At 49.0% G+C, this 24,824-nt stretch overlaps 9 protein-coding genes across 9 annotated transcripts, besides 4 other annotated features; 5 read left to right on the forward strand and 4 right to left on the reverse strand.

Moving 5' to 3' along the window:
- Nucleotides 1-29: a repeat region.
- A 660-nt stretch (nt 30-689) lies between these two features.
- Nucleotides 690-1,325, forward strand: FPSE_09869 (uncharacterized protein; the record flags this gene model as incomplete). The annotated part of the gene is made up of 1 exon (XM_009262986.1): nt 690-1,325. One exon carries the CDS (start codon nt 690-692, stop codon nt 1,323-1,325), a length of 636 nt encoding a protein of 211 aa, XP_009261261.1.
- Nucleotides 1,326-1,400: 75 nt separating this feature from the next.
- On the reverse strand, nt 1,401-3,017 carry FPSE_09868 (uncharacterized protein; the record flags this gene model as incomplete). The annotated part of the gene is made up of 1 exon (XM_009262985.1): nt 1,401-3,017. The coding sequence occupies one exon, from the start codon at nt 3,015-3,017 to the stop codon at nt 1,401-1,403; it is 1,617 nt and encodes a 538-aa protein (XP_009261260.1).
- A 468-nt stretch (nt 3,018-3,485) lies between these two features.
- Nucleotides 3,486-4,170, forward strand: FPSE_09867 (uncharacterized protein; the record flags this gene model as incomplete). Its single annotated transcript, XM_009262984.1, has 3 exons — nt 3,486-3,553; nt 3,618-3,831; nt 3,889-4,170. 3 exons carry the CDS (start codon nt 3,486-3,488, stop codon nt 4,168-4,170), a joined length of 564 nt encoding a protein of 187 aa, XP_009261259.1.
- Nucleotides 4,171-4,252: 82 nt separating this feature from the next.
- FPSE_09866 (uncharacterized protein) lies at nt 4,253-4,777 on the reverse strand (the record flags this gene model as incomplete). Its single annotated transcript, XM_009262983.1, has 2 exons — nt 4,253-4,576; nt 4,646-4,777. The coding sequence occupies 2 exons, from the start codon at nt 4,775-4,777 to the stop codon at nt 4,253-4,255; spliced, it is 456 nt and encodes a 151-aa protein (XP_009261258.1).
- A 1,949-nt stretch (nt 4,778-6,726) lies between these two features.
- Nucleotides 6,727-6,754: a microsatellite.
- Nucleotides 6,755-7,360: 606 nt separating this feature from the next.
- Nucleotides 7,361-7,383: a microsatellite.
- Nucleotides 7,384-7,643: 260 nt separating this feature from the next.
- Nucleotides 7,644-9,014, forward strand: FPSE_09865 (uncharacterized protein; the record flags this gene model as incomplete). Its single annotated transcript, XM_009262982.1, has 1 exon — nt 7,644-9,014. The coding sequence occupies one exon, from the start codon at nt 7,644-7,646 to the stop codon at nt 9,012-9,014; it is 1,371 nt and encodes a 456-aa protein (XP_009261257.1).
- Nucleotides 9,015-9,994: 980 nt separating this feature from the next.
- Nucleotides 9,995-13,600, reverse strand: FPSE_09864 (uncharacterized protein; the record flags this gene model as incomplete). The annotated part of the gene is made up of 2 exons (XM_009262981.1): nt 9,995-11,865; nt 11,995-13,600. The coding sequence occupies 2 exons, from the start codon at nt 13,598-13,600 to the stop codon at nt 9,995-9,997; spliced, it is 3,477 nt and encodes a 1,158-aa protein (XP_009261256.1).
- A 1,402-nt stretch (nt 13,601-15,002) lies between these two features.
- FPSE_09863 (uncharacterized protein) lies at nt 15,003-16,973 on the forward strand (the record flags this gene model as incomplete). The annotated part of the gene is made up of 1 exon (XM_009262980.1): nt 15,003-16,973. One exon carries the CDS (start codon nt 15,003-15,005, stop codon nt 16,971-16,973), a length of 1,971 nt encoding a protein of 656 aa, XP_009261255.1.
- Nucleotides 16,974-17,310: 337 nt separating this feature from the next.
- On the reverse strand, nt 17,311-18,193 carry FPSE_09862 (uncharacterized protein; the record flags this gene model as incomplete). Its single annotated transcript, XM_009262979.1, has 3 exons — nt 17,311-17,721; nt 17,775-17,843; nt 17,933-18,193. The coding sequence occupies 3 exons, from the start codon at nt 18,191-18,193 to the stop codon at nt 17,311-17,313; spliced, it is 741 nt and encodes a 246-aa protein (XP_009261254.1).
- Nucleotides 18,194-18,646: 453 nt separating this feature from the next.
- Nucleotides 18,647-18,766: a repeat region.
- A 3,315-nt stretch (nt 18,767-22,081) lies between these two features.
- Nucleotides 22,082-24,780, forward strand: FPSE_09861 (uncharacterized protein; the record flags this gene model as incomplete). The annotated part of the gene is made up of 3 exons (XM_009262978.1): nt 22,082-22,196; nt 22,250-24,416; nt 24,468-24,780. 3 exons carry the CDS (start codon nt 22,082-22,084, stop codon nt 24,778-24,780), a joined length of 2,595 nt encoding a protein of 864 aa, XP_009261253.1.
- Between the last annotated feature and the right edge of the window lie 44 nt (nt 24,781-24,824).

Here is a 24,824-nt window from a genome sequence, read left to right on the forward strand (position 1 = left end):
AAAAAAAAAAAAAAAAAAAGAGAAAAAAACAGTTGGCTGCTCCATCTTATCCATTTGCCATCCCAAATCCCACCGCACTAACGTGTTCCCACCCGCCACGCGACGGGGGAGAGATCTCTGCAGAGTGAAACCTCCCTCAAGGGTCATCTCCAGTGCTTAGGGCCGCAGAAGTTCCAGCATCGTGAGTTACCTGCACGAGTGGGCGGCCACCGCAGCGTTCGGGCGGGGCGCGGCGGAGGGCTGGAAGTGCGAGCACGACCAGAATTGGGATGGACGGTTAAGCGGGTTTGAGCGCCTTCCCCGTTGGACCATTACAGTCGAAAGTTGATGACTAGTTTATAACTTATATACCCTTCCCCTCTCTGTGGCAGTGTGGGGCTGGGACTCCACTGTAGCCACTGCGACTTGGCCCTGAGCTTTAGTGGAAGCTTCAGGCCGGGTAGGTGTCTTTAATCCAGCTTCAACCTTTCAATTCTTTGGCAATGTTTTCTTCATAGCTCGCCTCAAAAGCCATGTCGCAATATTTTACGCTCTTCGTGTGTAACTTTCAATAATTCTCATACATACTATCACTTGATACACCTCATCATCACCGATCGACCGTCCAATTCGCCTACTAAGATCCATCATGACGAATCATTAAACGACCAACTCTCCCAATCTACACACTACATAATACAACCGCAACGATGCTCTCGATATCGCCCCGTCTTCACATTCGCCATCCCTCTCCAACAACCGCCGAATTCACTGTAACGACCCTTCGGCCGCTCCCGCCAGCATTACACACCGTTGTTCTCATCTCCCGCGTCGTCCTCTCCATCTTCACTCTTCTTCTCCTTCATGCACGCCTGACCCTCCATCCACTACTCGCCTATGCCGCGCCGTCTCTTCTGAAGATTATCCCACCCTCATACCTCCGCGCACCAACCTCAATTGGCTCCGTCGCGCAGGACATACCGCTTTCTGTACTTGTCCCAGCCAGTATAGCTGTGCTATGGCTGTCCAGTCGAAGGGGCTATGTGAGCGAGAGCATCCTGGTCATGAGAGGGTTGGGCGTGCAGACGAGTGAGAGTCCTGGAAGTTATCTGGCTGGCACGGCTACGAGGTTCATACCCACCGAGAAAATCCAGGACATCCTTCTTAACGAAGCGTTTCTTGGGTTCGAGGTTAGGTACTACCTCATTGTCATTGTCGAGGGCGAGGATGATGTGGTAGTTGTGTTCCCTGGCTTATTACCGCGACGGAAGATCGTGGAGGAAGTATGGAGGGGCGTTAGGAGATGCTTGTATGAGCAGAGAGGCGAAGACAAAGTACAGGCTTGAGAGATTATACCCATAGAGGAGCGTTTACGATTTTCAATTTGGACTTTTTTATGTACCAGGGGTGATACCTAACTTCTATTCGTCCATGGCCTCGTCTGCCTTTCGCTTGCCCATTCCCTTCTGTGTCCTCATATCTTCCGAGCTAGCATATCCCTTTCTGATAGCATATCGCTCATTTTGTTCTTCGGGGGACTGCAGCTTATCTTTCTTCATCATCGGCACATAACGACCGCCCATGCGCCCAACGTTGCCGCCCTCGTAGACAACTACACTGTTCGCCTGCTTGCCAGTGGGCTCAGGGCGTGAAACTTGGCCCGAAGGGTCCTTGCTGCGTTGTGTTGAAACCATTTGCAGGAGCTGGTTCGAGAGCAACTCATCCAGCTTGCGCTCCCTCCAGTGCGCCCACATACCGTCCATAACACCATAAGGTCCAGACTTGCTCAGGGCAGGGTCATCAGCTAGATACACCCAGTCGAGGCCATCGGTCTTCTCAGCCGCTGGATCAACCGGGGCGTCTTTTTCACTGGGAAAGATACAATCCCAAAGCACCAAGGGCACTTCATCGGCCATCACATAGTTGGGCTTGCACGGATTCTTTGCCACATCAAGCATCATTGTTACGACATCAGGCGTCTCCAATCGCTGGCCGGCCAGGAAGAGAACAGCAACCATGTGCCGAATCTGGTGCCACAAGAAGGCAGAACCTCGAACCTTGAAACAGTACACCTTGGGATACTTGGCGTCATCGGTGGGCAGCCCTTCGGCGGGAGCAAACTGCGGGCTGGAAAGATAAGGCAGTGCTGAGCTTACATCCCGAACCTCCTCAATATCAGCCTCGTAGATGGTGCGCTCAAAGTTCGTGATTTGCTTGCCGGGATCGATCTTGCAGAAGTTGCGGAAATCGTGGTCGCCCTCGTAGCGCTTGGCTGCATCGCGCATCGCCTCAATATCAAGCCAGCCGTTCCTTGATCCACCAGCGCTGGGCTCGGGTGTAAAGGCGGGTTGTGTGAAGAAGTATCGGTATTGACGCTCGCGGCAGGAGAAACGAGCAGAGAAGTCTGGTGGTGGTGAGGGGCACCAAGCAAGAATGCGAATATCAGGCGGTAAAACACGGTTGAGCAGACGAGGGTACTGGAGCTCGTCCTTGATAGGATCAAAGGGTGGCGTATTGTCTTCCACCTCTTCTTCGGCGTTATCTCCAGATTGTTCGTCAACAACCATTGCCTCGCCAGCTTCACTCAGGCGTCTTCGCTTTTTAGGTACGGGTCTGGCACTTCGCACTCGAAGACCAATGACCTGGCCAAAAGCACTAACACCCTTATCCGTGCGACCACACTTTGAATACTCGCAGCAATCAAAGTCAACGATCCGCTCATCTTCTGGAAAGATGAGGCATGCTTTTGTAAGAGCATTCCACAACTCCTCTTCGATGGATGAAGCATTGGCCATGGCTTGGAACTCAAAGCCGCCATAGTTCTTGCCTAGATATGCAAGTTTCAAGGCAATATATCGTGTCGTGTACTTGTTGGGGTCCATCTTTCTCTTCACCTTTGGTTTCGTCGACTTTTTAGGATCGTATACCTCCTCATTTTTAACTTGAGGAGGTCGATTACCGAGTTCTGCCTCAAGTTCCTTGACTTTTTGGATGAGACCGTTTTTGGTCCATGACTGATAATTGGACTCGCCAGACATGGTGCGGTACCTAGCAGTCTTTCGTTGCTGCACACGAACTTGAGATGATTCACCACTTGGTGGAGAATCCGATGAGATTTTGTGAGAAAGAGGTCGGACTTGAACCTGGCTTATTGTGACACTGAACGGCCTTTGACGCCCAACACAACGGCCAAAGGGTCTCATGTGAAGTTGGTGGGTTTCAAATTTGGGCGATTATATGCAGGCCCATCAGACTTTACAAGTGGAAAAGGGCTTTGCAGTAGTTTGCAGATGTGGCGCTCACAGTACTTGTGGCGGTGCAGCCTGTAAAGTTGTTACGCCACAGTTGGGGGTGACAGAGATAAGTTACGTACTGCTCTCACTCATCTCTATCTCCGTCTCTCATAAAAGAAACGCCATGCCCGCGCATATCTACTTAATCAATCGCCAGTACATCAATCTTAACTTCGTATATTTTAAGGCCATAAGAACCTCAGCAGACAAATCATGGATCCTGAAGTGATCAAGATCCTCCTTGTAGGAGACGACAAATGCGGCAAGACTACATTTCTTTCGTACGTAGAGTTCAACACTTCCATTAAATTCCTGGGTATCTCATACTAAGTAATACTTGTTCAGCCGACTCAGTGCAGGCGAAAATGTCAATCCGATTCCCATGCTTCGTAATATCGACCAGCCTTACATCTTTGGTATCAAGACAGGGACCAAGCAGTTCCAGTTTGAGTTCTTTGACACATCGTGCCCTGATAACTGGAGAACTCTGGACCCCGATGCCATCGTCATTTGCTACGATATCAGCCAGCGGTTGAGTCTCATCAATATGCAAAGATATGTGAGTAGCCCAGCAGTCGTATCTTGGACCAAGGACGAAATAGCTGACACTCGGTAGTGGATCGATGAAGTCAAAAGATCGTTCCAGCGGTACGATACCCTACCTCTAATCATCCTGGGCCTGAAGCGCGATCTGAGATCAGAGGATGATCCAAACGGTATCATATATCCACAAGAAGCATATACAGTTGCGCAAGCCCTCAGGGCGGACAGATATGTAGAATGTTCGGCAGTAACGGGCGAGTTGTTGAAGCTGGCGTTCGAGGACCTGTGCAAGACAGCAGTGACTCCAACGACAGGCACAAACAGCCAGAGCGCAAGCTCATGCTCCATACTGTGAGTTTTCTAAGAGGGTAATGCATGGAATGAAGTGGTAGGTTGAGCGGGTGTGTAATTTGGCGTTGTATTGGCGATAGGATAATTCAAGCAACGGCGTCGTTCATTGAAACGTCGGCACCACCTTCTTCGGCGCCTTCCTCTTCAGGGGCAGGGAACTGGCCCAGGACTTCAGCAATGATGTTGACCATGGCTTCCTGCTGCTCCTCGTTGAACCGTTCGGTCATCTCCTCAACAACTGTATTGAGAGCAGCGACTGAAGCGGGGCGCAGGTTGATGATCATGACAACTTCGCCCTTGGCGAGGTTGTAAGGCCGCAGGCGCTGCAAAAGTTGAGAGATGCAGCCCTCGGTATATGACACCGGTTCTTGGCTCAAAGGGCCAGGCGGTGTGCGAATATACTGGAGAAGCTGTAAATTATGTTAATAATGTTTGTTTTTTATACTATTGAGCGCTGTGAGCCGATCAGAATATCTTACCTCGCGAACAACCGTCTCAAGGTTTGGGGGTCCTCTGCGCTTGTCACTCTTGTATCGTTCACGCTGTTCTGTGAGGTGCTCGTAGACCTCATAGTTTGTGAGAACAGCAGACTGGGCTTCAAGAATCTTCATGGCTGTGGCTGAATTGATTGGGCTTCTTGGAGGTTCTGAAAGACGCAATGTGAGGGAATGAGAAGGGTCTGTTGACGGAAAGAATGAGGCTCTGGGATAGGAAAAATGAGAAGACGCGTGACCAATCAGGAGCTTGGATGGTCGGGGCTGTTCGTGGTGGTGAATGGGTACCTACAGCACTGTAGCTGGTGGATTACAGACCAGTTTAAACGTCAGGTCCAGAATAGCATGAGTCGATCTACTAATTCCGTTTTACCTTGAATACACATATGCTTGACATGGTACATATCAAGAGATTACAGCATATTTGGAAGCCCATGTACATTTTTCATGCTTGTTTGTCTACTAACTTATGGAATGGCCGATTTCGTTGTTACCTCTTACAGTAGGGTAAGCTGGCTGCCGTAAATGCGCTCTTTATTTGCATGTGAATCTGGCTAAAAACCTGGGGAATCTGAGTTACACACGTCAGAGCGCATCACTTTTCAAACTTCTTTTTCCCCGTCCAATCGATTTGGCTGTGTATTGCATCAACTACATTTGACTTTCTCATTGGTGTTCTTGAGTTGTTAGCATGTGCCTGCAGAGGTTCACGGACTGTCAACATTGGCCTTTCAATACCCATATTCCGGTCATATGGTGCACAATGGCATCATCTAAACGAGACAATGTATCTAGCTTGACAAGCATTGATTAGCTCTTGGCCCATTGCGTAGTATTGTGTGCGAAAGAGGGAGGTCGCGTGCATCTCTGCTGTAAAGGTGTTGGCGGGTGGATGCAAGCCACTAGACCACCCTAGAACAAAGAATGAGCAGCCTGCAGTTCTCGAATCTGAGAATTTGAAGAATTGTGATATATCACAAGGAGTATGTTCGTACCTATGAATCATTTGATGGTTTATACAACGTTTAAAAAAAAAACAGATTGCCTTGTAGTACCTATGAATCATAATATGACAGCCATCTCATTGAATCTACTCTGTACTGTCAAATCGTACAGAGCACTGCTCATGTAACACAAATCAACTGACCAAACTCCCCTGCCAGGCTGCGGGTTCAGTGTTGCACAGCTACAGTCATTGGTAAGCGGAGATAGTGATGGAATTGAATTGTTTGCTTGCAATTTCCAACAGGGATTTCATGTTTCGTCCCTATGGAGAATTCGGCTCAAGGTATGTAGCGGTCTGGGTCTGGCTGTCTATACCTACTGTAGTGATTATCCCTGCTCGTCATTTTTCCCTCTTGAATTGCCTGTTACAGGTACAGATAGGTAGTCATGAGCAAGCATTGAGGGACGGGAAAATCAGGCAAATCTTCCCTTGCTAAAACGGGCAGTAAATGTACCTACGGGGTACCTCTGACGAGTTGGCGGGGGTGGGTACCACCTAGTAGGCACGCAAACAGGTACTGAGGTACGCATAGCAGAGAGTACGGTGCATGTCCCAGACGGTATTCTATGTCTTTTCAGTGATGCTTCAAGTTGTAGTCGATGGTAGATATATGAAACGAGGATTATGTCCACAGGGAATGTGTATCAAACATTTCAGGCAGCACAAGATAGGTACCTAGGTAGGTAATGATAAAAGATCATGTTGTGGAAAGAGCAGAGTTTCTGGGTTGTGCCTTCTATTGACTACTAACTAAGTTTGCCATGTCTGAAAGTGCGTTGCCAATAGGTGCATTTCATCATTTCATTGCACTCTGCATTTTGCATCCCACATCAGCAAAATTGACTGAGAATCTCGCTCTCAAGCTGTCAATCTCCAGTTCCCCTTGGATTCCCTTTTCCAAGATTTTTATCATCTTCACCATTCGCGACATGTCAACCCGTCGCACCTCTTTTTTTCCCCAGTCCAGTCATCTCCACTCCTCCACTCACGCGCGGTTGACGAGCCACTCGATTTGAGCTTGACTTTTATCCCATCGATTCGCCGTCTTATTTATTAATAATTTTCCTCCTCCTTCTCCTTCTCCCTCTTTATTTTCTTCGGCCCGGTCAAATCATCTTTCCATCTCTACGAACTGCAGCTTCACGATCAGTTCCATTTCCCACCTGAAACTCTGCGCCGTCTCCGACACCGGCACTGCAGTTTGCTATCCATCTATTTATGTACTTGGGAATCCCTGCCCTGTCATTCGGCATTGAGACACTGACGAGAAGCAGCACAGTGACGTCGGTCTGGCCCTGCTCCGACTCTTCTGTGCGTCAACCTCCGGCCCTGAGCCCCCTGCAACTGTAACTGCAACTGCAACAAACACCATAGGCTAATACAGAGCCACCTTTCACGACATTGCATTACACTGCTTTATTGGCGAACCCTTCCAACAACAGCACTTCCTGAGCCAGCAATTTCCAATCATACCTCCGCTGGCCACAACAAACCCCACTACACACGCACGCTTGCCGACACTGCACTGCGCTCCAACAAACCGGGGTCGCCATTTTAGGAAGACGTTTTAGAGACGGAAAAAAAAAAACGTCACAATTCGACTTCTCTTCTCGACTAGGTTGAGCTTGGAAAATTTCAACGCAAAGCTCACTCCGGTTTTGACTTTGACTTGCCTCAAAGTTCGTCCAACTTACCTCGTCTCGTCTTGTCTCGTCTCAGGGTTTCTTCACATCTTTCCGCTCTCACCAACTTCAGTCAAAGCTCCATTCCACCGCTAGAAGAAAGTTCTTGACTCGTTCGCTTTCTTCCCCTCATAAGAGAAGAAAAAAAAAACTACGTACTTCACCCCTCCGATTCGGGGCCCCTCCACACACCCCGTTTTCCGCTTCCGTCCCTCGCCGCAGTCAAAACTTTTTGCTCGTCTAGCCGACGACAACTTTACTTCAACCTCAAAACCCACACAACTTCACCTTCACCATGGTGCGCAATATTGTTGTTTTGGGAGGTAACTCCCACCCGCAACTTACTGAGAATGTCTGTCACATTCTTGGTGTCCCAGCCAGCAATCGCATTTTGGGAAAATTCTCTGGCGGCGAGAGCCGTTGCGAAATCAAGGACTCAGTCCGTGGTAAAGACGTCTACATCATACAATCCGGCTCCGGCAACGTCAACGACAACTTGATTGATCTATGTATCATGATTTCGGCTTGCAAAACCGGCTCTGCGAAGCGAGTCACTGCCGTCGTGCCTCTGTTTCCTTACTCTCGACAGCCCGACTGGCCCTACAACAAAGCCGGCGCTCCTTTGTCGCAAATTTCTGGCGCTTCCAAGGACTACACATTTGAAAGTGTCCCCCCTACACCTCGCCCCGGTGGCCCCAAGTCGGCCGGTCTGCCCAATGGCGTCAACAACTTAACCGAGAAGCTCTCAAAAACAGCAGAGGCTGCCAACGGCGTAAATGGTACCAATGGCCACCCTACACCTCGTCGCTCAGACACTATCTCAAGCACCACCTCCGAAAACCGTGGTCACCACCCTGAGAACTCGACTTCCTCGCAGAGGAATGCGTACACCACCCACGATTACGAGAACCAGTCCAACATTTCCGTGTTCCAGCCCAAACCCGGCTACAAGCAGTGGATTGCTCAGGCTGGCACTCTGGTTGCTGACTTGCTCACCTGCGCTGGCGCCGACCACATTATCACCATGGACCTCCACGATCCTCAATACCAAGGCTTCTTCGACATTCCCGTCGACAACCTATACGGAAAGGCTCTACTCCAGAACTACATCCAAACTAACATCCAAGGTCACCAAAACGCTGTCATTGTCTCTCCCGATGCCGGAGGCGCGAAACGTGCCACTCTGATTGCCGACAGTCTCAAGACAGACTTTGCTTTGATTCACAAGGTAATCCCAACAACTGATCTTTCCCATGATGATCAAAGCTCATTTAATGCTTCAAAGGAGCGACGGCCCATCCGATTCACCGAGCATCGAAACGCGAGTATGATGTTGGTTGGTGATGTTTCGAACCGTATCTGCATCCTGGTCGACGACATTATCGACACCGGCAACACCATCACACGAGCTGCGAAGCTCCTCAAGAAGGAGGGTGCTACCAAAGTCTACGCCCTTGTCACACATGGAGTTTTCAGCGGCGACTCCATTGCCCGAATCAATGCTTCTTCTATTGACAAAATGTTGGTCACCAACTCGGTTCCTCAAGAAGAGCACCGCCGACTATGCCCCAAGCTTGAGGTACTTGATATCTCGCCTGTGTTTGCCGAGGCAATCCGCCGCGTCCACCACGGAGAGTCTATCAGTGTGTTGTTCCAGCACAATTAAGGTGCTGATGTTGCACTTACGGTTTGTCAACAAAAGTCCAGCCTCGATTACACGGGGGCGCAAAGAGTGTTTGAAAGATCTGACCGCGGACCAGACAAATGCAACCTTTTGCCATTGATATCGCAGGATCTTATCCCTCCCTGCAACACATTAAAGTATGACCTGGGATATTTTTGTTTGGAGTTTATCGGGGCACTTCCATACTATATTGCATATGTCATTTGCCAGATGTGGCTTTTTGGCATTATCTTTTCTCGACGTTTCCCATTCACACTCATCTACGTATCCTGCTAAGGAATGGATTATCACACAGCCGTGTGCGAAGAGGGTTTTGGGAGGAAGGGGTCTAGTTGAACGGTTGCAGCGCCGGTTGGGCACGTACTTTTCTTGCTTTCTGCTATGCTGCACAATTTCAACTGTTCCTGTACCTGGCCCGGACTCTTCCCTCTTGCTCTACAAAAAACTTCCCTAAACACATGTCAAGGTCTAACACCTGTATCTCCCTTTCTTTTTTCTCACCTTTAGGTCGGAAGCAAGAGTGGTATGTTTGGGGGTATGAACGAAAGAACATTCCTCAAGGATTTGGTTCGCTCGTCAGTCTCGTAATTGCATAGAAGTAAAATCAAAACGTAGAGCTTTGGATCAACCAAAAGTTTAGACAAACGCCGATCCCTACTGTGTTTTTACAGGAGTCTAGGTCGGTTTAATTAGCCTTGCAATTGGCAATGCTGTCAAAATAAAACAAAATGCGAAAGAAAAGAAAAAGATTTGATCATGATCATGCCTCGGAAGGTGTTCTGCAATATCGTGACTGAACCAAAGTACCCTCTAGGTAGTCTTAATTTAGGGTACAAAATAAACATTTACCCTGCCTAGTAGGTTTAGAGTACTGTACTAAAACGATTGGTCTAAGTTACATAAAGTGACTCGCTGATTTTTACTCTTTTTCTCACACTCTGATTCCATACGCTTCATCTCCCTCACATGGATTTTAGCATATCGAGATCGGAGGGGATTTGCCAACCGTGGGCAGTAGCGGCGCGGCGGTAGGCATCAACAGCCTCAAACATGCCGTAGTCCATGTGGCTCCCGTTCTGGGCACGGCGTACTCCTGCGGATTGTTCAATACGAGCTGGTGGATCCTTCTCGCATAGATTCATTCGGACTTCAAGAAACACTTTCTCCAGTGACAGAGCTGGGGACCATCCAGAGTTGGTGAGCAGCTCTGAGCATATGGAACCCCCCATGGTGACATGACCCCCGCCTCCCTGAGCAAAGGGCACGAACCGTGGACGAATCACGCGGACAAATGGGGGGGAAATCGGAAAAGAGGCCCCAAACCGGACCTCCAACACGATACTCGAGCATCCGTAACGGACCATGTCTTGTGCGAGAGCAAGGTTCATATCAAAGCTGTGAAGTTCGACAATCCAGTGAAACAGGTTGTCGAGCTTTTCAAAGTCAATGTACCACCCCAGCATAGCTATGTTGGTGTTTGATTGAATCTGTTGCAGATCTTTGATCTGACCGTTAAGTGCTCGAAGAGCTGCTGGAGAAGATGCAGCCCAGGTAGGCTCAACTAGTTTGGGGAGTGAACCCAGATCAAGCTGGCCAGGCTGAAAAGGTGTTGTATTGTCGGGTTGCCGTGTATCTCCAAGTCCCGAGTCAATGGAACTCCGTCGTCGCTTCCGTGTCACTGCTGCCGTCCCATCTTCGCTTTCGCCCTCGTCGTCAGAAGCAAGGAGGTCGTCCAGTTCGTTGTTGCTTTCAAAATCAGGTTCCCCTTCAGTCTCGCCCAAGATAATAGGAAAGTCATGTGAAGAGCCCAATATCTGTCTCTGTCCAAGCACACGCCGTCGAGATATTGGTATGGCTGATTGGGGGATCCCGATCCGTTGGGAGTTGGAAGTCAGTTGATGGCTAGGGTCCTGTTCAATATAGCTCGCAGAACCGTTGTTGTCGTGTGAGGAAGCCTGACTATTTTCGATGTCGACTTTGATAAAAAGGTAACGGCATTGTATCCAGTCAATCTGGTCGACAACAAAATGGGGGTTTGTCGATACGAAGCGAGCTGTATCGTTGACTATTTCACATATGGAAATGGCTTCGGTGATTTTGAGAGCCGAATTTGGCCAACTGTTTCCTCCACCACGCGATGAGTATGATCGGCTTGTCTGAAAATCCTTTGCCAAGTATACGCCATTTCCGTATGCACGCCCGTTGGTGATAACAGAGAAGTTAAGGCCGGTCCGTATGATGCTGTGCCAATTTCCAAGAACGCTACCGTGCCAGGCAAAAAGGGTAGGCCATGGCTTTTCGCTGTTCGGTGTTCCCATCAACTCTCTTAAAAATACTTCTTCTTTTTCGATAGACCCTTGCACAAAGCGAAACTGAACCCACCCTGGCTCTACTCCTTTAACAAGGTTATTTACTTTGTGCGTTTCTTCTTCCGGCTGAGACAGCCCGGGTATCGAGGCGTCTTGTACAATGAAGGACCTGTTTGAAGCGACGATCCAGTTAAGGAGGCCAAGGGTTGATACATCCATTCGCTTCCATGAGGATAATGTGCACCCAGGTCTTTCTACCAGATACTGTCGCATCTCATGTACAGGTGGAATGCACTCACTTATGACAGTGAGTGCCTGGTTGCGTTCCTGTATCTCAAGTCCATCAATGTCTTGTTCGTGCTTGTAAATAAACACACTCTCCCAAGCTTGCGTCGAGTGGTTAGCAGAATCGACTGGGTTGGTAGGAGTGACTCGAGCGGTCGTGGCCGTGTATGTCGATATGACTCTGAAGGTAACTTCAGTCGGTTGGCAGGACTGGACTATACAGACATATTTTGCGTAACCTAGGATAGGTATTATTAGCTCTTATTTAGGCACCAGTGGTCTAAATGTGTCTGAGGGCATTATGAAACTAAGGCTAAAAGCACAAGACAATAGACAAGGTAGGATAATGTGGTCGCTAGATAACTTACGTCCTTGCATAATTGGCTGCCGTGGAACGAGACTCTGCTTGAGCACAAGAGTGATGCATCTTCCCTCTGTGATCGATGTGTAGTGGGCATAATCAAGGGGGTTAAACCTGATGGTATTGCTTTCAAAACAAACCTCTGCTGTGATAGTCGGTTCAGTGTCACTTGGTATGTTGTATCCCGAGGTAGCAACCTTGAGTCCTAGGCCCTTCGGAAATTCGCGTAAAGAGCTGTTGGGTACTGTGAAGTTAGTGGCTACTGCAGCGTAGAAGAAACTGATGAGAAGGTCCACGACATTGGGGTTGTTGATAATTTCATACTCGATACTTTGACAGAACCCGAGGGATAGATACTGAAAAAGGCAAAGAGAATCTTCGCAAACAAAAGGCTTGATAGCCTCAAATCCTCCCTCTATTCTTTGACTGCAAACGAGACAGTACTTTGTACAATTGATCAATCTCTGAAGGCCGAATTGCATTGCAATCAGGATAATATTAATGTCTTCTGCGCCCAAAAAGTTTCGTTGCAGGAATTCCAGCTCAAACCGGTCCAAGCTCTCGTGCTGGCCTTGGCTGGTAGACTGTAGCACACTCTCTGGGTCATGGTCGCCTCTGCCGAGCCTGAACCATAATTCTTGTGCTTGATCCCACGAGATTCCCTCAGATCGGCGCAGCTTTAGAAGTCGTGGGAAGTCTGTGTTTAAAAGAGCATCGAGAGACAGCGACATGTACATAGAAAGAAAAGGGCTTTCGGATTCGTCCTTCCTTGCTCCCTCTGATGTTTTTGAGTCGTCGCCGTCAAAAACTCGTATCGCAGAAGAGTAAGACGGGTTCGGGTTGGTGCATTTTCCAAACTTGAACTGTACTGGTGCTGTCTGGCTGGATTGCAAAAATGTCGAGAGAGGGGGGTATCCTGATGGTAGCCTACACAGCATAACAACGTATTCCGATGGCTTGAGGCCCCATGCTCCCAAGGCCTCTTCTGGAACGTTGAGTTTAGAGGCACGGATGGAGAGTGAGAAGATGTGAAAAACTCCAGGTGCTTTCCCTCCGTGCCCGCCGCTGTCGTGCCCTCTTCCCTCAGTTGGGATCCACACATGGAGTCCTTCTCTCTTTGCTTCCCGTAGGTGACGCTTTAACCGGTTTGTTGATGTATAGGTCGCTTGAGATGGCCCTCTGGACGGCGAACTGTTAATTCCTAGCTCATCGTCAAACACCACGTCATAGGATGACTCTTCTTCATTGTCATCGAAGGCGGAATCATCATCAGATGACTCTGAAGACTCGAGCTTCGTTGCTAGCCTTTTCGAGGTTAGGTTGATGAAGTCTGTGATACTCTTGTCCTTAGTCGATGCGGATATTTCTTGTAACCACTCTTCCAGCTCGACTGGCCCGTCTTCTGATGATGTAAAAACCAGGAAGCCTGGGTGTCTCGGGTAGGCTTCCGGTTCTGTTGATAATGCTTGGATAGCGATGGGCGCTGCTTCATTCTCTGGGGTGTATGTAAAGGTTATCTCTCCATCGGAATCTCCCTTTCGGAGGTTGGAGACACAAGGGAAATGACTGCCCATTGCAGCCCTGACGTCGGCGTTAAACTGCCTGATACCCATGATTCAGGTAGGTAGTCTGTGACAGTAAAAAAATGTTAGATTAGCTTTAGCGAGTACGTAGGCTAAAGGCGCACTAATACTTTCGTCTGATCTCTTCGTCTGTAGGTAGGTACGTGATGGGTCGAGGGAGTTTGGGCTATTGAGAAAAGGAAGAAATTGAACGGAAGGAAGTTTGCGACTTGAGACATGGAAAGTTCGGCATAGGTACTTGCAGTAGGTTCTGAGAGAAATTTCATGTAAAAATAAGTGAACAGCAACACTTCCATTCGTCGAGTGGAGGTTGCTGCCTGCCACTGCTAGGTAGGCACCCAGGTGCCAGTCACTACTTCAGTACCTTCCTGCCCAGTACTTTCCTATACGACGCGGGGTCTGATGAAAAGTATACTTACCTATAAACCTACCTACTCTGCAAATTACATCCAATATGAGACCTGTCATAATTGAAGATACCTAAATTGCAGTGAAGTGAATATATATCTACTAAGGTGACTAGGTGGGTAGGTAGTAGCATAATGCTCTCCACAAAGTTTATCTAGTCCCCAGATTAAGATCCCGGCCAGCCCTATCAATTAGTCTGTAGGCTGGCTGGGCAGCTGGACAACAATAGAAAACTTATGTCCAGCTTAGGATAGGTAAGGAAGATGGTATAAATTGACTGAATTATTATATTCATTATGTAATTAACCAGTACCTTGTCATCTGTAGTTCTGATGCTAGGTAAGGTATCCCAAGACTAGGTAATTGCTTCTTTATCCAAGTATAGTAGTTCTTAGCTCTGGGCCTAAAAGAAAGAACATGAGTATCCGCACCTCAGCTTGGTAACCTAACCCATGTTAAATATGGGGTAGATGTCTCTAACGTCAGGGTACCCACTCGAGCACAACAAAAGACCATTCATGGTTTGCATTCTTTCAGGGATCAGTAGAACTCATTGCGTGCGGTAGATTCATATCTCTGGCTGGCATCGTGTGATTGCTCTGGTCACACATCCACCAACCACCCACCCTTGTAAACGGACCCCTGAAGCTCTGGCCAGAAATCTATTTGGCCTTGTCAGCGATTCTCGTATTTAAACTCCTGCTCCGGCTGGCTGCAGCTCCCACTCCCACTCCTTTTGTGGTTGCCCTCTTTTGTTCATCCGAGCAATCTGCTTTGGGCAATTTTCATGTCTCTATCCTGCCTACCTAAGTAGGCAAGTAGGTAGCTTACCTTTACCTTCTCCTTCCGTGCTTCACCCTTTGCTTCTTCGATTATCGTCTAGATGTCTTTGTCGATTGTGAAAATCAGCAGGTCTGCGATCCCTCATTCCACCATCTTCCTACTGTAGCAACACCCGAGTTCAAAGAACTTCCACCGTTCGTTCTTTCGTGATCATCGCCTGTCGCTATCCACCCATCACTCAATGGCTATCAGTATATTCTTCGGCAGACAACGCCGCTTTATGTCTCGCCGTTTAACATATGCCGTTCTTCTCCTCGTCGTCTTCGTCTATACCATCGTTTCCGTTCTGTCTCCCACCATCGTCCCAGTCGCCGGTTCTGGGGATACCGAAAAGCAAGGTACCTCAAACAAAATCAAAAGCTCCGTGTCTGGTCTCCGTGACTCTCTTACAAAGGGCGTCAATGGGTTGAATCCGTTCAAGGGACCTGCTCATGCTCCCCCAATTCGTGCGCAAGATTCATTTCAGGGCACTTCATGGTGGGCTGATTGGAAATGGCTGTCGGTTCCACTCTCCAGCTCATTGACGCTTGACGAGGACAGGGCTCTTCTTCCTCCACTCCATGGCCGCCCTTTCGTTTACTGCTACTATGATGCGACAATCAAGAAGCCCAGAGAAGAAAAAGATGCCGAAAGCAAGTTGCTCTTAACCTGGCGACGCGCTTGGTGGGCGCAGGGCTTCCAGCCGACCATTCTGGGCCCTTCGGAAGCCATGACAAATCCAAAGTATCAGGAACTACAAAAACTTGAAGTGCAGTCCGATTTGAAGGCAGACCTGATGAAGTGGTTGGCTTGGGAGTCTATGGGCACTGGCTTCCTGGCGGACCATACCCTGTTTCCGGTTGCACATACCCAGGATTCTCTCTTGGTTTTTCTCAGAAGAGGCAAGTATCCGGCCATGACGAAATGGAAGGGCCTCGGAGATGCGCTTATCGTAGGATCAAAGAAGGACATCACAAATACAATTCGAAAACTCATGGACTCTCCCGCACTCAAGACTACCAAGAGCGTTTCCCAGGGGCCGACAAAGAATGGTTTCAAGATCGATAAAGCACAAAGCTCGTTAGTAAGCTACAGCCCGGAGGTCATCCAAAAACAATATTCAAAGATTCACGACAGTCTTACCAATGGACGGGCTAGGGGCTTGGGTGCCCTTGAAAGACTGATCAATGCTCATTTACATGCTGCCTGGCAAAGCGGCTTCCCTAGTGGTATCGATGTTCTCAGCCCCTTTTCTGAATACACAACAGCGATGATCGCCCCCGCCCTAAATCTTGCCAATTCACTCGCCCTTTGCCCCGATAACCCTATCCCCTCGTCATGTCCCCCTGGGGTTTCGAAATGCAATCATTGTGCTGCCGGTACCACATCGATGAAGGTCACTACCTCTGACCAGTATCATAACTCGACTGACGAATTTGCGATCGGGACAATTCCTCACCCCTGGACCCTTGCTACCTTGACCAGCGGCAAGGAAAGGGTCGATGTGAGCTGGATTCGTAAGGAGGCTCCTCGGGACCCTTGGCTTGAGACAATCACCAAGGGCTTATTAGGCTCGAGAGTCTCCAGCAACTCGCGAATTATGAGCTTCAAGCAAGCGGTGGCAGATGAGCAAGCACCTACATATACACTTTGGCTGACAGCTGAAGCTGATATTCCTGCTGATCTGGAGTGGCAATTTGGATTTCGAATTCCCAAATCGTTAGGAGAGGTACATATAGCTGATAACAGCAAATCTGAAGGAAACCAAAAGCAAGAGGCAGTCAAAGTTGAGAAACAAGCAAATGCGGAACGAGCAGATAAATCCGACACCGACACAAGACCAGAAAAACCTGGACCCCAACCACATGATATATCCCAGGAAAAGCAATTAACTCCGCAGGAGATACAGATTAGACAAAAAGCCCTATTGGAGCATGCGAAGAAGGTCGTGGCCTTCAAGAAATCGACCGTCGAAACTCGACTACGGGCATCGTTAGAGGCCTGGAACTTGGCTGACACAGAGGCATGGAAGTTTGCACGCGCTTTCCTTGCACGCCGTAGCCGGGAAAGAATTGAGTGGGAGAAACAAGAGTCTAAGTATAGTGGCGGCTCAGGGTCGGAGAAAGGCCGCAGTGCTTGGAATCGTTGGGCCGATTCGAAGCAGAGGGAATAAGGGCCTCACAGGTTGTGATTGTCAATTTAGTACACGACCGTCATTTCCGATGAGTCTTTTGTTCTGGTACGAGCACATCCGAACTTTCAGGCGTATATACAATGGAATTTCTTTGGTGATGATAAAGCCATGGTGCCCCAGAAGGGAGCTGCAGGGCGTTTCCATTCATGTTTGACGATCACCATTAGCCACTTATGAGCCCATACACGGAGGGTTTTTTCTTCACCACAATTTGCATTACCAGATAACTGATTTAATTCATGACTACCTACTTGGTTCACACCAAAGGGACCTTCAACAGCAGCGACATCTGTCGCCACCATGGAAGCCCTGGCGTTCAAGCGCAGACAGTATCACCGCCCATCTCTCCGCTCAACTCACGAGAGGTTGGGCCTCGATGTTCAAGTACCCCCGCCTTACCAAGAGTTCCGTTGACATACTTGGAAGGAAAGTTGGCGGTTCCATTCTGAGCGTGCGCGTTGCTGGTGTAGGAGCGGAGGGCAAGACGAGCTGACTCAAGAACCTTTTCAGCATGAACTACAGCATCGCGAAGGGCATTGGTTGTGGGATCTTCCGAGCGAGCAACCTGCTCAGCGCGGAGCTGAATAATATGGCCATTAAGCCACATGCCATCGAGCTGGGCCTGGGTCATGTCTCGAGCGCCTGAGATGCGACCACGGCAGGAACCTGTCCCGCAAAGACAGTCAAAAGGCTGGGCCATGTGCCATTCGGTGGAGGGGTAGAAGAACTATGTATCTCATCAGCTATTACAGCAAGACACATGGCAGTGGTTTGACGGACTGTGAGCTCATCGCCGACCTTGAGACCCTTGGGGCCAACAAGAATGTTCAAGTTCCCCACATCGAAGAGCTGCATTCTCAATGTTAATCCAATAAGTCTTACTGAGTGAACGGACATCTTCAACATTGGGGGATTCTCCTTCAAGTAGGTAAACTAACGAGACTAGGTTCACAAGAATGGTTGATGTACAGCAAATCACTGTTCAGACTGAGGTGAGTGTCGCGGCCGGTCTGAACAGTAGCGTAGGTGGGTTCGCTGGCAGTGGTGCAAGGCGGGAAATCGAACTTTGCAAATACGGAAAAGGGTGGAAGAGAAACTCGAGAGATGCTCTTGGTGGTAAACTCTTGGGCGTTTACGACGACAACTTCTTGAATGTCCGGGTGAGAGGGCTGCTGCCAGTGGGGAGTGAGAGGAGCCATTGCGACAGTTTAAGGTGACAAGCCGAACTGAGTAGAAAAATTCTGGTTAGAATGAGGGTTGAGAGGTCTGTCGACAAAGCTCACTTACGATCGAAGTGAGGATACTTGGCAATGTGGTGAGTCTTGCTGAGACAGCTTCTGGGATCGGCAATATGAGCTTGGGACCTCGGTCTACTGTAAGTGGAGCTAGGTTTTGAAAGCCTTTGTAAGAGGAATCAGAATCAATGTGACAAGAGAAAAAAAGGAGATCTGAGCTTTCTTATCTAGTATCCGAGAGAACTACCCATGGGGCTCGTACGCCCGCATAAGCACGTACGTATAGCACGTTGGCATCTGATGTCTCTTGGCCCGGGCTCCGTAGCGCCGAAGCAATTCGTATGTACTACAGTGGCCGCGCCAAAATCCCGACATGACCCCCAATTCTCGCCAAAAATCACTATTTTAAACCTCTAATTCGGGGCTAGTACATTCGGTAAGTGACTTGTTACACAGTCCTTGGCGGATTCCGACTTCCTTGGCTATCGCCCTGCTGTCAAGATGTACCAACACCTTTTGTGGTGTCCGATGAGCGTGGCTAGCCTAGACCCCATTTGTAGCTTCTCCGCTAGCCCCGCGAAAACGTACGTCAACTTCACTAACTAGTTGGATCTCCTCCCTTTAGTTGGCATTGGTCAAACACTTGGTCAGATCTTTGGAGACCTCTTACCTGGGCCTTAGTTAGCGGGGTAAGAGATACAAAGAGCTAGATAAAGCGCGGAGCCGAGGACGATACCGAGCAGCGGCAATCCTTTGAAGCAAAAGCCTCTCGGTTTTTTATAGTGTTTGGTGAATTTTTGAGCCTCACGGTTTCTTTGAGGGATATTCAATGCAATAACAGTGACATGAGATGACGATCTGTATCAGGATGAGACAAAGAATCCCAATTAGGTGAGACAAAAAGCAAATGCAGCATAACCAGCACCCAAGGATTGGCTCTGCCCTGACAGGAGATTATCCTCCTGCGTGCCATGCAGCAGCCAGCCCTTGTGATGTATGTGAGGTGTGGAGGGGCATTGTCAAGCACCAGATGGAGGGGTAAAGACGAGCTCATGACAGCCAAGCATATTGTGTTGTGTGCAAGCCATGAGGATTCAAAATGTCATGAGCGATGCAGAGAACATACAGAGCTCATATAATATATATTTAATTTCTCTCGTCTTCTTTTGAGAAGTAATTGGTCTTCTCATGCATCTCTACTGAGCTCGGCATTGACAGCTGATAATAGGTCTCATGAGCCGTGTCATGGTTGCGGGCCGACACGGTGGGCCCAAGATCGGTCCATTGAACCGAGGCTAACATGAATGACACCTTTGGTACAGACACTAGCTGAGACGACAGGCGACAGTATTCCTCTGTCTAATCCAGTTTGCAATTGAAATGTTATCATATCAAGTTACTTAGGGCTTGTTCTAGTGCCGTTGTGGAAGGACGATCCAACGCAAACGCTTTCAACGTACCCCTCACCAACACAAACGGTTTCCCCTATTCTCAACACTACGATATTACCTATTTTGGCCATGGACGAGGCATGAATAGGTTCATATAAACATCCAGAATTCTGGTAGGAAATAGCTGAATGTCTTTTACTCAACTTTTCAAGAGATGTCATTATTTAATGGCTGGGACTTGACTGTGAGCCCCAGAGAGATGACTCACATCTTCCTTCGATCCTGTGCATCAGAACAGACGAAGTGACATACAATTACAGTCACATTAATATGAAGTACATATATTTCATGTTTATAACAGATAGTTCTTTAATAGATGCAATGAGGTAAAGATGGCAACGTCCCAATTGACAGATTGACGCTGTCAAGTCTACCCCTGAGTTTTCTGGCAGATCTAAGAATGATCAGTATTTGCCAGATATCCAATGCCGTGTCATAATAACTGATATCAACTGGCTGAGTACACGTATCCCTTGATCATATTTGAGTCGATCAATGATGAAGAGTATGTTAATAGTGGCTCTTCATCTGGTTCTGCAGTGGACTGTTGAGACAAGTTCTCGATAAAAGAACAATTAAGACCACTCACTCCACGAAGTATTTTATAGTACTATTGGCTAAGATTATCTCCGCCATTAGATTCTACTGGGATTTGATGCCCTTGATATGTCTTGCTTCGTTGTAAATCCCAAGTGTTCTGTGTCATCTGGGCCCGATCGCTACCAAACCAAGCACCATGTTATTGAAGTAGAAGCGACAAGTGCTCGTGGTGAACTTGTTCAGTCTAGTATATAATACTTATGCAATCGGTTTAATCCCTCTCATCTAGGTCGCCCGTCCGACCAGACCTATTGTGGCCCGCAATAATGATCAAGTTTCGACGAGGATGCTGAATTCTCACCGCCCAGTTTCTTAGACGCATAACTTACGCAACTAAAAGAAACAATAGCTTTTTGCCAAACGCGTGACCTGAGCGTGTTTATCCTCTTACAGGAGTAAACAAGATCCTTCGTGCGCACAAACGCAAGTGTTCCCTCATCCTGCATCAAGAGAGAGCCCTACCAGATCTCAAACAAACGGTCCTCCGTTTATCACTTCCTCTACACGACATAGACGCTGTGCATCAGATACTCACCATCAAGCAGTGTCACTTTATTTCTGCCGTCTTTGTTATTATCTACTCGAGTTCTTCGAGGAGGCATACGCCTGTTGTTCCCCTGCAGCACATTCTCTCACAACAAAGCACAACACTCACATTTCACTCTCCCGTCGATAGATCTCTAGTAGATCTATCTGCTCTCCCTTGGACTTTCCTGTCTTCGCCTTCCATCCTTTATCCTATCCTTTCTCTCACCTTCTCACTACCTTGACCAAGATCACCGCCCGCGACGTAAGTATGCCGCCCCTTCCTGAGACCCTTCCCCTGCCCTTCCTGTCACTTCCCCGGTCCCTCTTCCATTCATTCATTCACTCTATGTATCTCTCCCTGATGAGAGTCTACATTTGGGTGCACGTAGCGCTCTTCACTCATCCCAAGTGTCGCGTTGGCTTGGACTTCATCTCTCCTCATCCCCTCTCTGCCTCTCACCTGCCCCCTCCACTCACATTCTTGCCGTATTACAGATACTCCTTAGCAAAAACACATACGACGCGGCGGCTACCTACATATTGTAGCTTCCTTATAAACCCGTCGCCGGAGCTTCACTCTCCTTCAAAGAGCGGAAGGAGCTCCTTCCTCAGCTCAAGCCCACGAAGGACTTGCCTGCATACCACCTTCCCTACTACCACAAGAGGTCAAATACCTACAAAGTCTCCGACTTTCCTCACAGTCCATCAAAACTCTTTCTCTTCATCCTCACTCTCTTCTCCGTCTATCCACCTTTTGATTTCGTTCACGACCGCTCGTTGTCGCTGTGAGTCTCCGCCAGAAACGCTCCCTATCTGGCCTTCATCGAGACATTGTCATTGAAGTTCAACGCCTAAGAGACAAACTCTCTGTTCTTTCTGTATTATCTACTGTTTTCTGTTTTCTGTTTTAATTGTTGGCACATATCAAGTAAGTCGGCGTCTTTTTTTTCTTTTCTTTTGGGACTATGTTTTGCAACGAGCCGGCTTGCACCTGGCAAGGCAGGATTCTTTTTCCTGCGGCGCCTAGGCCCAGAAATTCAAATTCGTTTTGTTTTGCAGAATGAGCAGAGAAAACCTCTAGCTTAATTCAAGAGCTTCGCTTTTTCCTTCTCCCAACAGCACTTGCTTGACTTTTTCGAGCCTCCACCCGGAACTCTATCGACAATACAAGGGCTCATTCTTTGTGTGCAAACTATCGTGCCTGTTTGCTAACAAAATGCTTCTCCTTTTAGTTGATTGTTGGTGGATTGACCGGAACTTGGACATAGTCAAGATGGCGGCCTACAGATACACCGACAGTGATCTGCTGCGTTTGCGCCGCACCTTCGCACCTGACAGAGAGGTTGCATACAAACTCGCTGAAAGAGTCGATGAAGACAATGATTTAGGTACACATGATCCTTTCTTTCGATTTCTTGACCAAGGCCTAACTTTTGAACAGGGGAGATCATTCGCACTACATCTGAGCACTCACTGTCCCTCATCGTCGAGGAGAGCGGAAGTTCCAGTAATTCCGATGCTCAGTTTCGCCAAGCCGCTGCTCAGCAGCTTGATGGCACCGACTCAGAGCGACAGTACCAAGACCGAAGCGATTCTCAGATCGACCGTGCACCATTGGTGGCACCGGCTGGCCTTGTCAGTCAGAGATCTGAGGGCTTCAAACAGTTCTACAACTCTGTCAAGTCTCCCACTCATATGAGAGTGACTGCAGGTGGTCGGATTGTGCCCAACTCACGCGGCCCGCCTTCTCCCATATCAAAGTGGAATCGAGAGTTTGGCTCGCTCGACAGCCAGTCCTATTCTCGTAACATGAACGGCAATCAACCTGAAGGCTTTGCCTACCCCATTCTGCCTCCGAGTTGGGGACAGGTGACCGCTATGGTTCCTCCCCAAACTCATGGCACCATGCCTGGAATGACGATGAGACCCCCAGAAGGATACGCTCTCATGGCGCCTCCTCCTATGGCCTACAACATGGCTGCTGTCCCATACAACCAATTTCCCGCCTCCGGTGTTCCTATCCAACACCCAGGCCAAGCTAGCTACTTCGGAAAACCTCCCGACATGGGGATGGAACCAGCGAGAAACGTTCATCTCTCGCCTGTCGAACAGTTTGATCCTACCCGACCATTCTTCTACAATGGGCAGTGGTTGCTTGCGAACGGAAACAACTTGTACCCCATCAACGTGGCTCCCCAGATGAATTTCGTTGCCACACATGTGCCTAATCAACTCGCACCTCGCCCAAGTGATGATCACATGGCCCATCCTGCTAAGTATGGCCGCGTCTCTTCGCGACAGCTCAACCCGTCGCCCATGAACTCAAAGCCCACTGTGGAAGATATGTCTCGCTCTGCCAGTCCTCCCTACTCGTCGATTCGACCTAGCTCTATCACACAGAAGCAGCTGGAGGTCCTCCGTAGTCAAAAGAGGTATCATCAAGACCAGCTTCAGTACAACAAGCATCAAATCGACCTTCGAGACATGGAACAACGACTTGAGAAGATCTGTGCTGAAATCAACAAATTTGAGCACCTCTACGCGATGCAGCTCGAGTTTGAGGCCAGGAAGTACCCCAAGCTTGAATCTCCCAACGAAGCCAACTCTAACTCATCCGCTGGCTATCCCCACAGTCACAGTGATTCTGACGGGCCCATGGCTGTTACCAAAATGCCTACCTTGGGGTATGGATACCAGCAACCTGGTGTCCAGGCTCACACGCGCTCAGTGAGTGCTCTCGGCCCGGCCAAACCGGCTGCGGCGGTCGCTTCGGCCAAGAACCCTAGCGCTTTGAAGAACGATAATGGGCAACAGCGAAAGCCTTCAAGCCTTCCAGTCAATGCTGCCTTGGCGCCGGTCTTCCAGCCCCGATCCGAGATCAATGGCTCTTTCGTTGCAACAGACCAAACTGACGAAGCTGCACGTGCTCGGCACTGGGAGAGTATGTCCAGAGCCAATGCCTCTTGGCGGTCATCATTTTTCGCTAAGGAGATTGAGGCTCAGAACAATTTGGGCTCTCCCTATCTCGTTGGCAAACTCAAACCAGGAGTCTTACCCCAAGACGCCAGACGTGATGACTACACCTACGAGCGTGAGCTTACAGCGGATGAACAACGTGCTCGCTACATCTACTGGGAAAAGGCTCCTCACTACTTTCAGGACGGTCTTCCCAGGTATGACGGCAAGGACTTCTACCACGCTCCTGATGACAAAGAGAACTCCCTGCGCGCGGGCAACACTATCTCTCCAAGTCTCTCCAACCCGGCTGAGACACAGGCATCGACTACTAAGTTCAGAAGTGCTGTTCCGTTCAGCAAAGTGTTTCAGGCTGCCAGAGGTTCTGCTCGCCATCTGTTTGATGAGGTTACCCGCTCTGAGTCTTTGCACCGCACCGACGACTCTCTCCGCGCGAGTTCCAACTCCGAGTTCCCTCGGTCCGAGTCTCACGCAGCTCACCCTGGCTCCCGATACATGGATTTTCGACGTGCCATCAACGAGAGCACAAGAGTTTCAAGTGAGAAATTCCAAGCCAAAGTCTCTGACGACTCGGCCGAGGAAGAGGGCAGTCTGATCTTCAAAGGACGCCGGGTCAAGGACCGTGCTGTCAGGTACGTCAACAACTGCGTTGCTCTAGGCGGGTTGTACTAACTTCTTTGCAGTAGCAAGTATCCGAGCGACATCTGGTCGACCATGCGCAAGAAGGGCAAAACGAGCGCCAACGTGGTTGCTGGTCAGGTGTCCCCCATGACAGCTCAAGGTGTCCTTCCTCACTACTCGGGCCATGCCACCGCATCCCTGACCCCGACCATCACCACAAACTCTCGTGGCCATGCTGTCAGACAGGGTGATATGAACCCTCCACCTACTCTTGGAAGACGGGAGGAGAACAGACCTCCCCTTGAGCTTCTTGAACAGCAGCTCCGCAGTGCCAGCTTTCAAGACAAGAACCCCCATGGGTTCTCGACTCGTTGAACAGCCTCATCTAAGCACTACCTCTCCACAGCATCTGCTTTTTT

This window comes from Fusarium pseudograminearum, chromosome 3 (assembly GCF_000303195.2).
Source record: "Fusarium pseudograminearum CS3096 chromosome 3, whole genome shotgun sequence".
Taxonomy (NCBI): domain Eukaryota; kingdom Fungi; phylum Ascomycota; class Sordariomycetes; order Hypocreales; family Nectriaceae; genus Fusarium; species Fusarium pseudograminearum.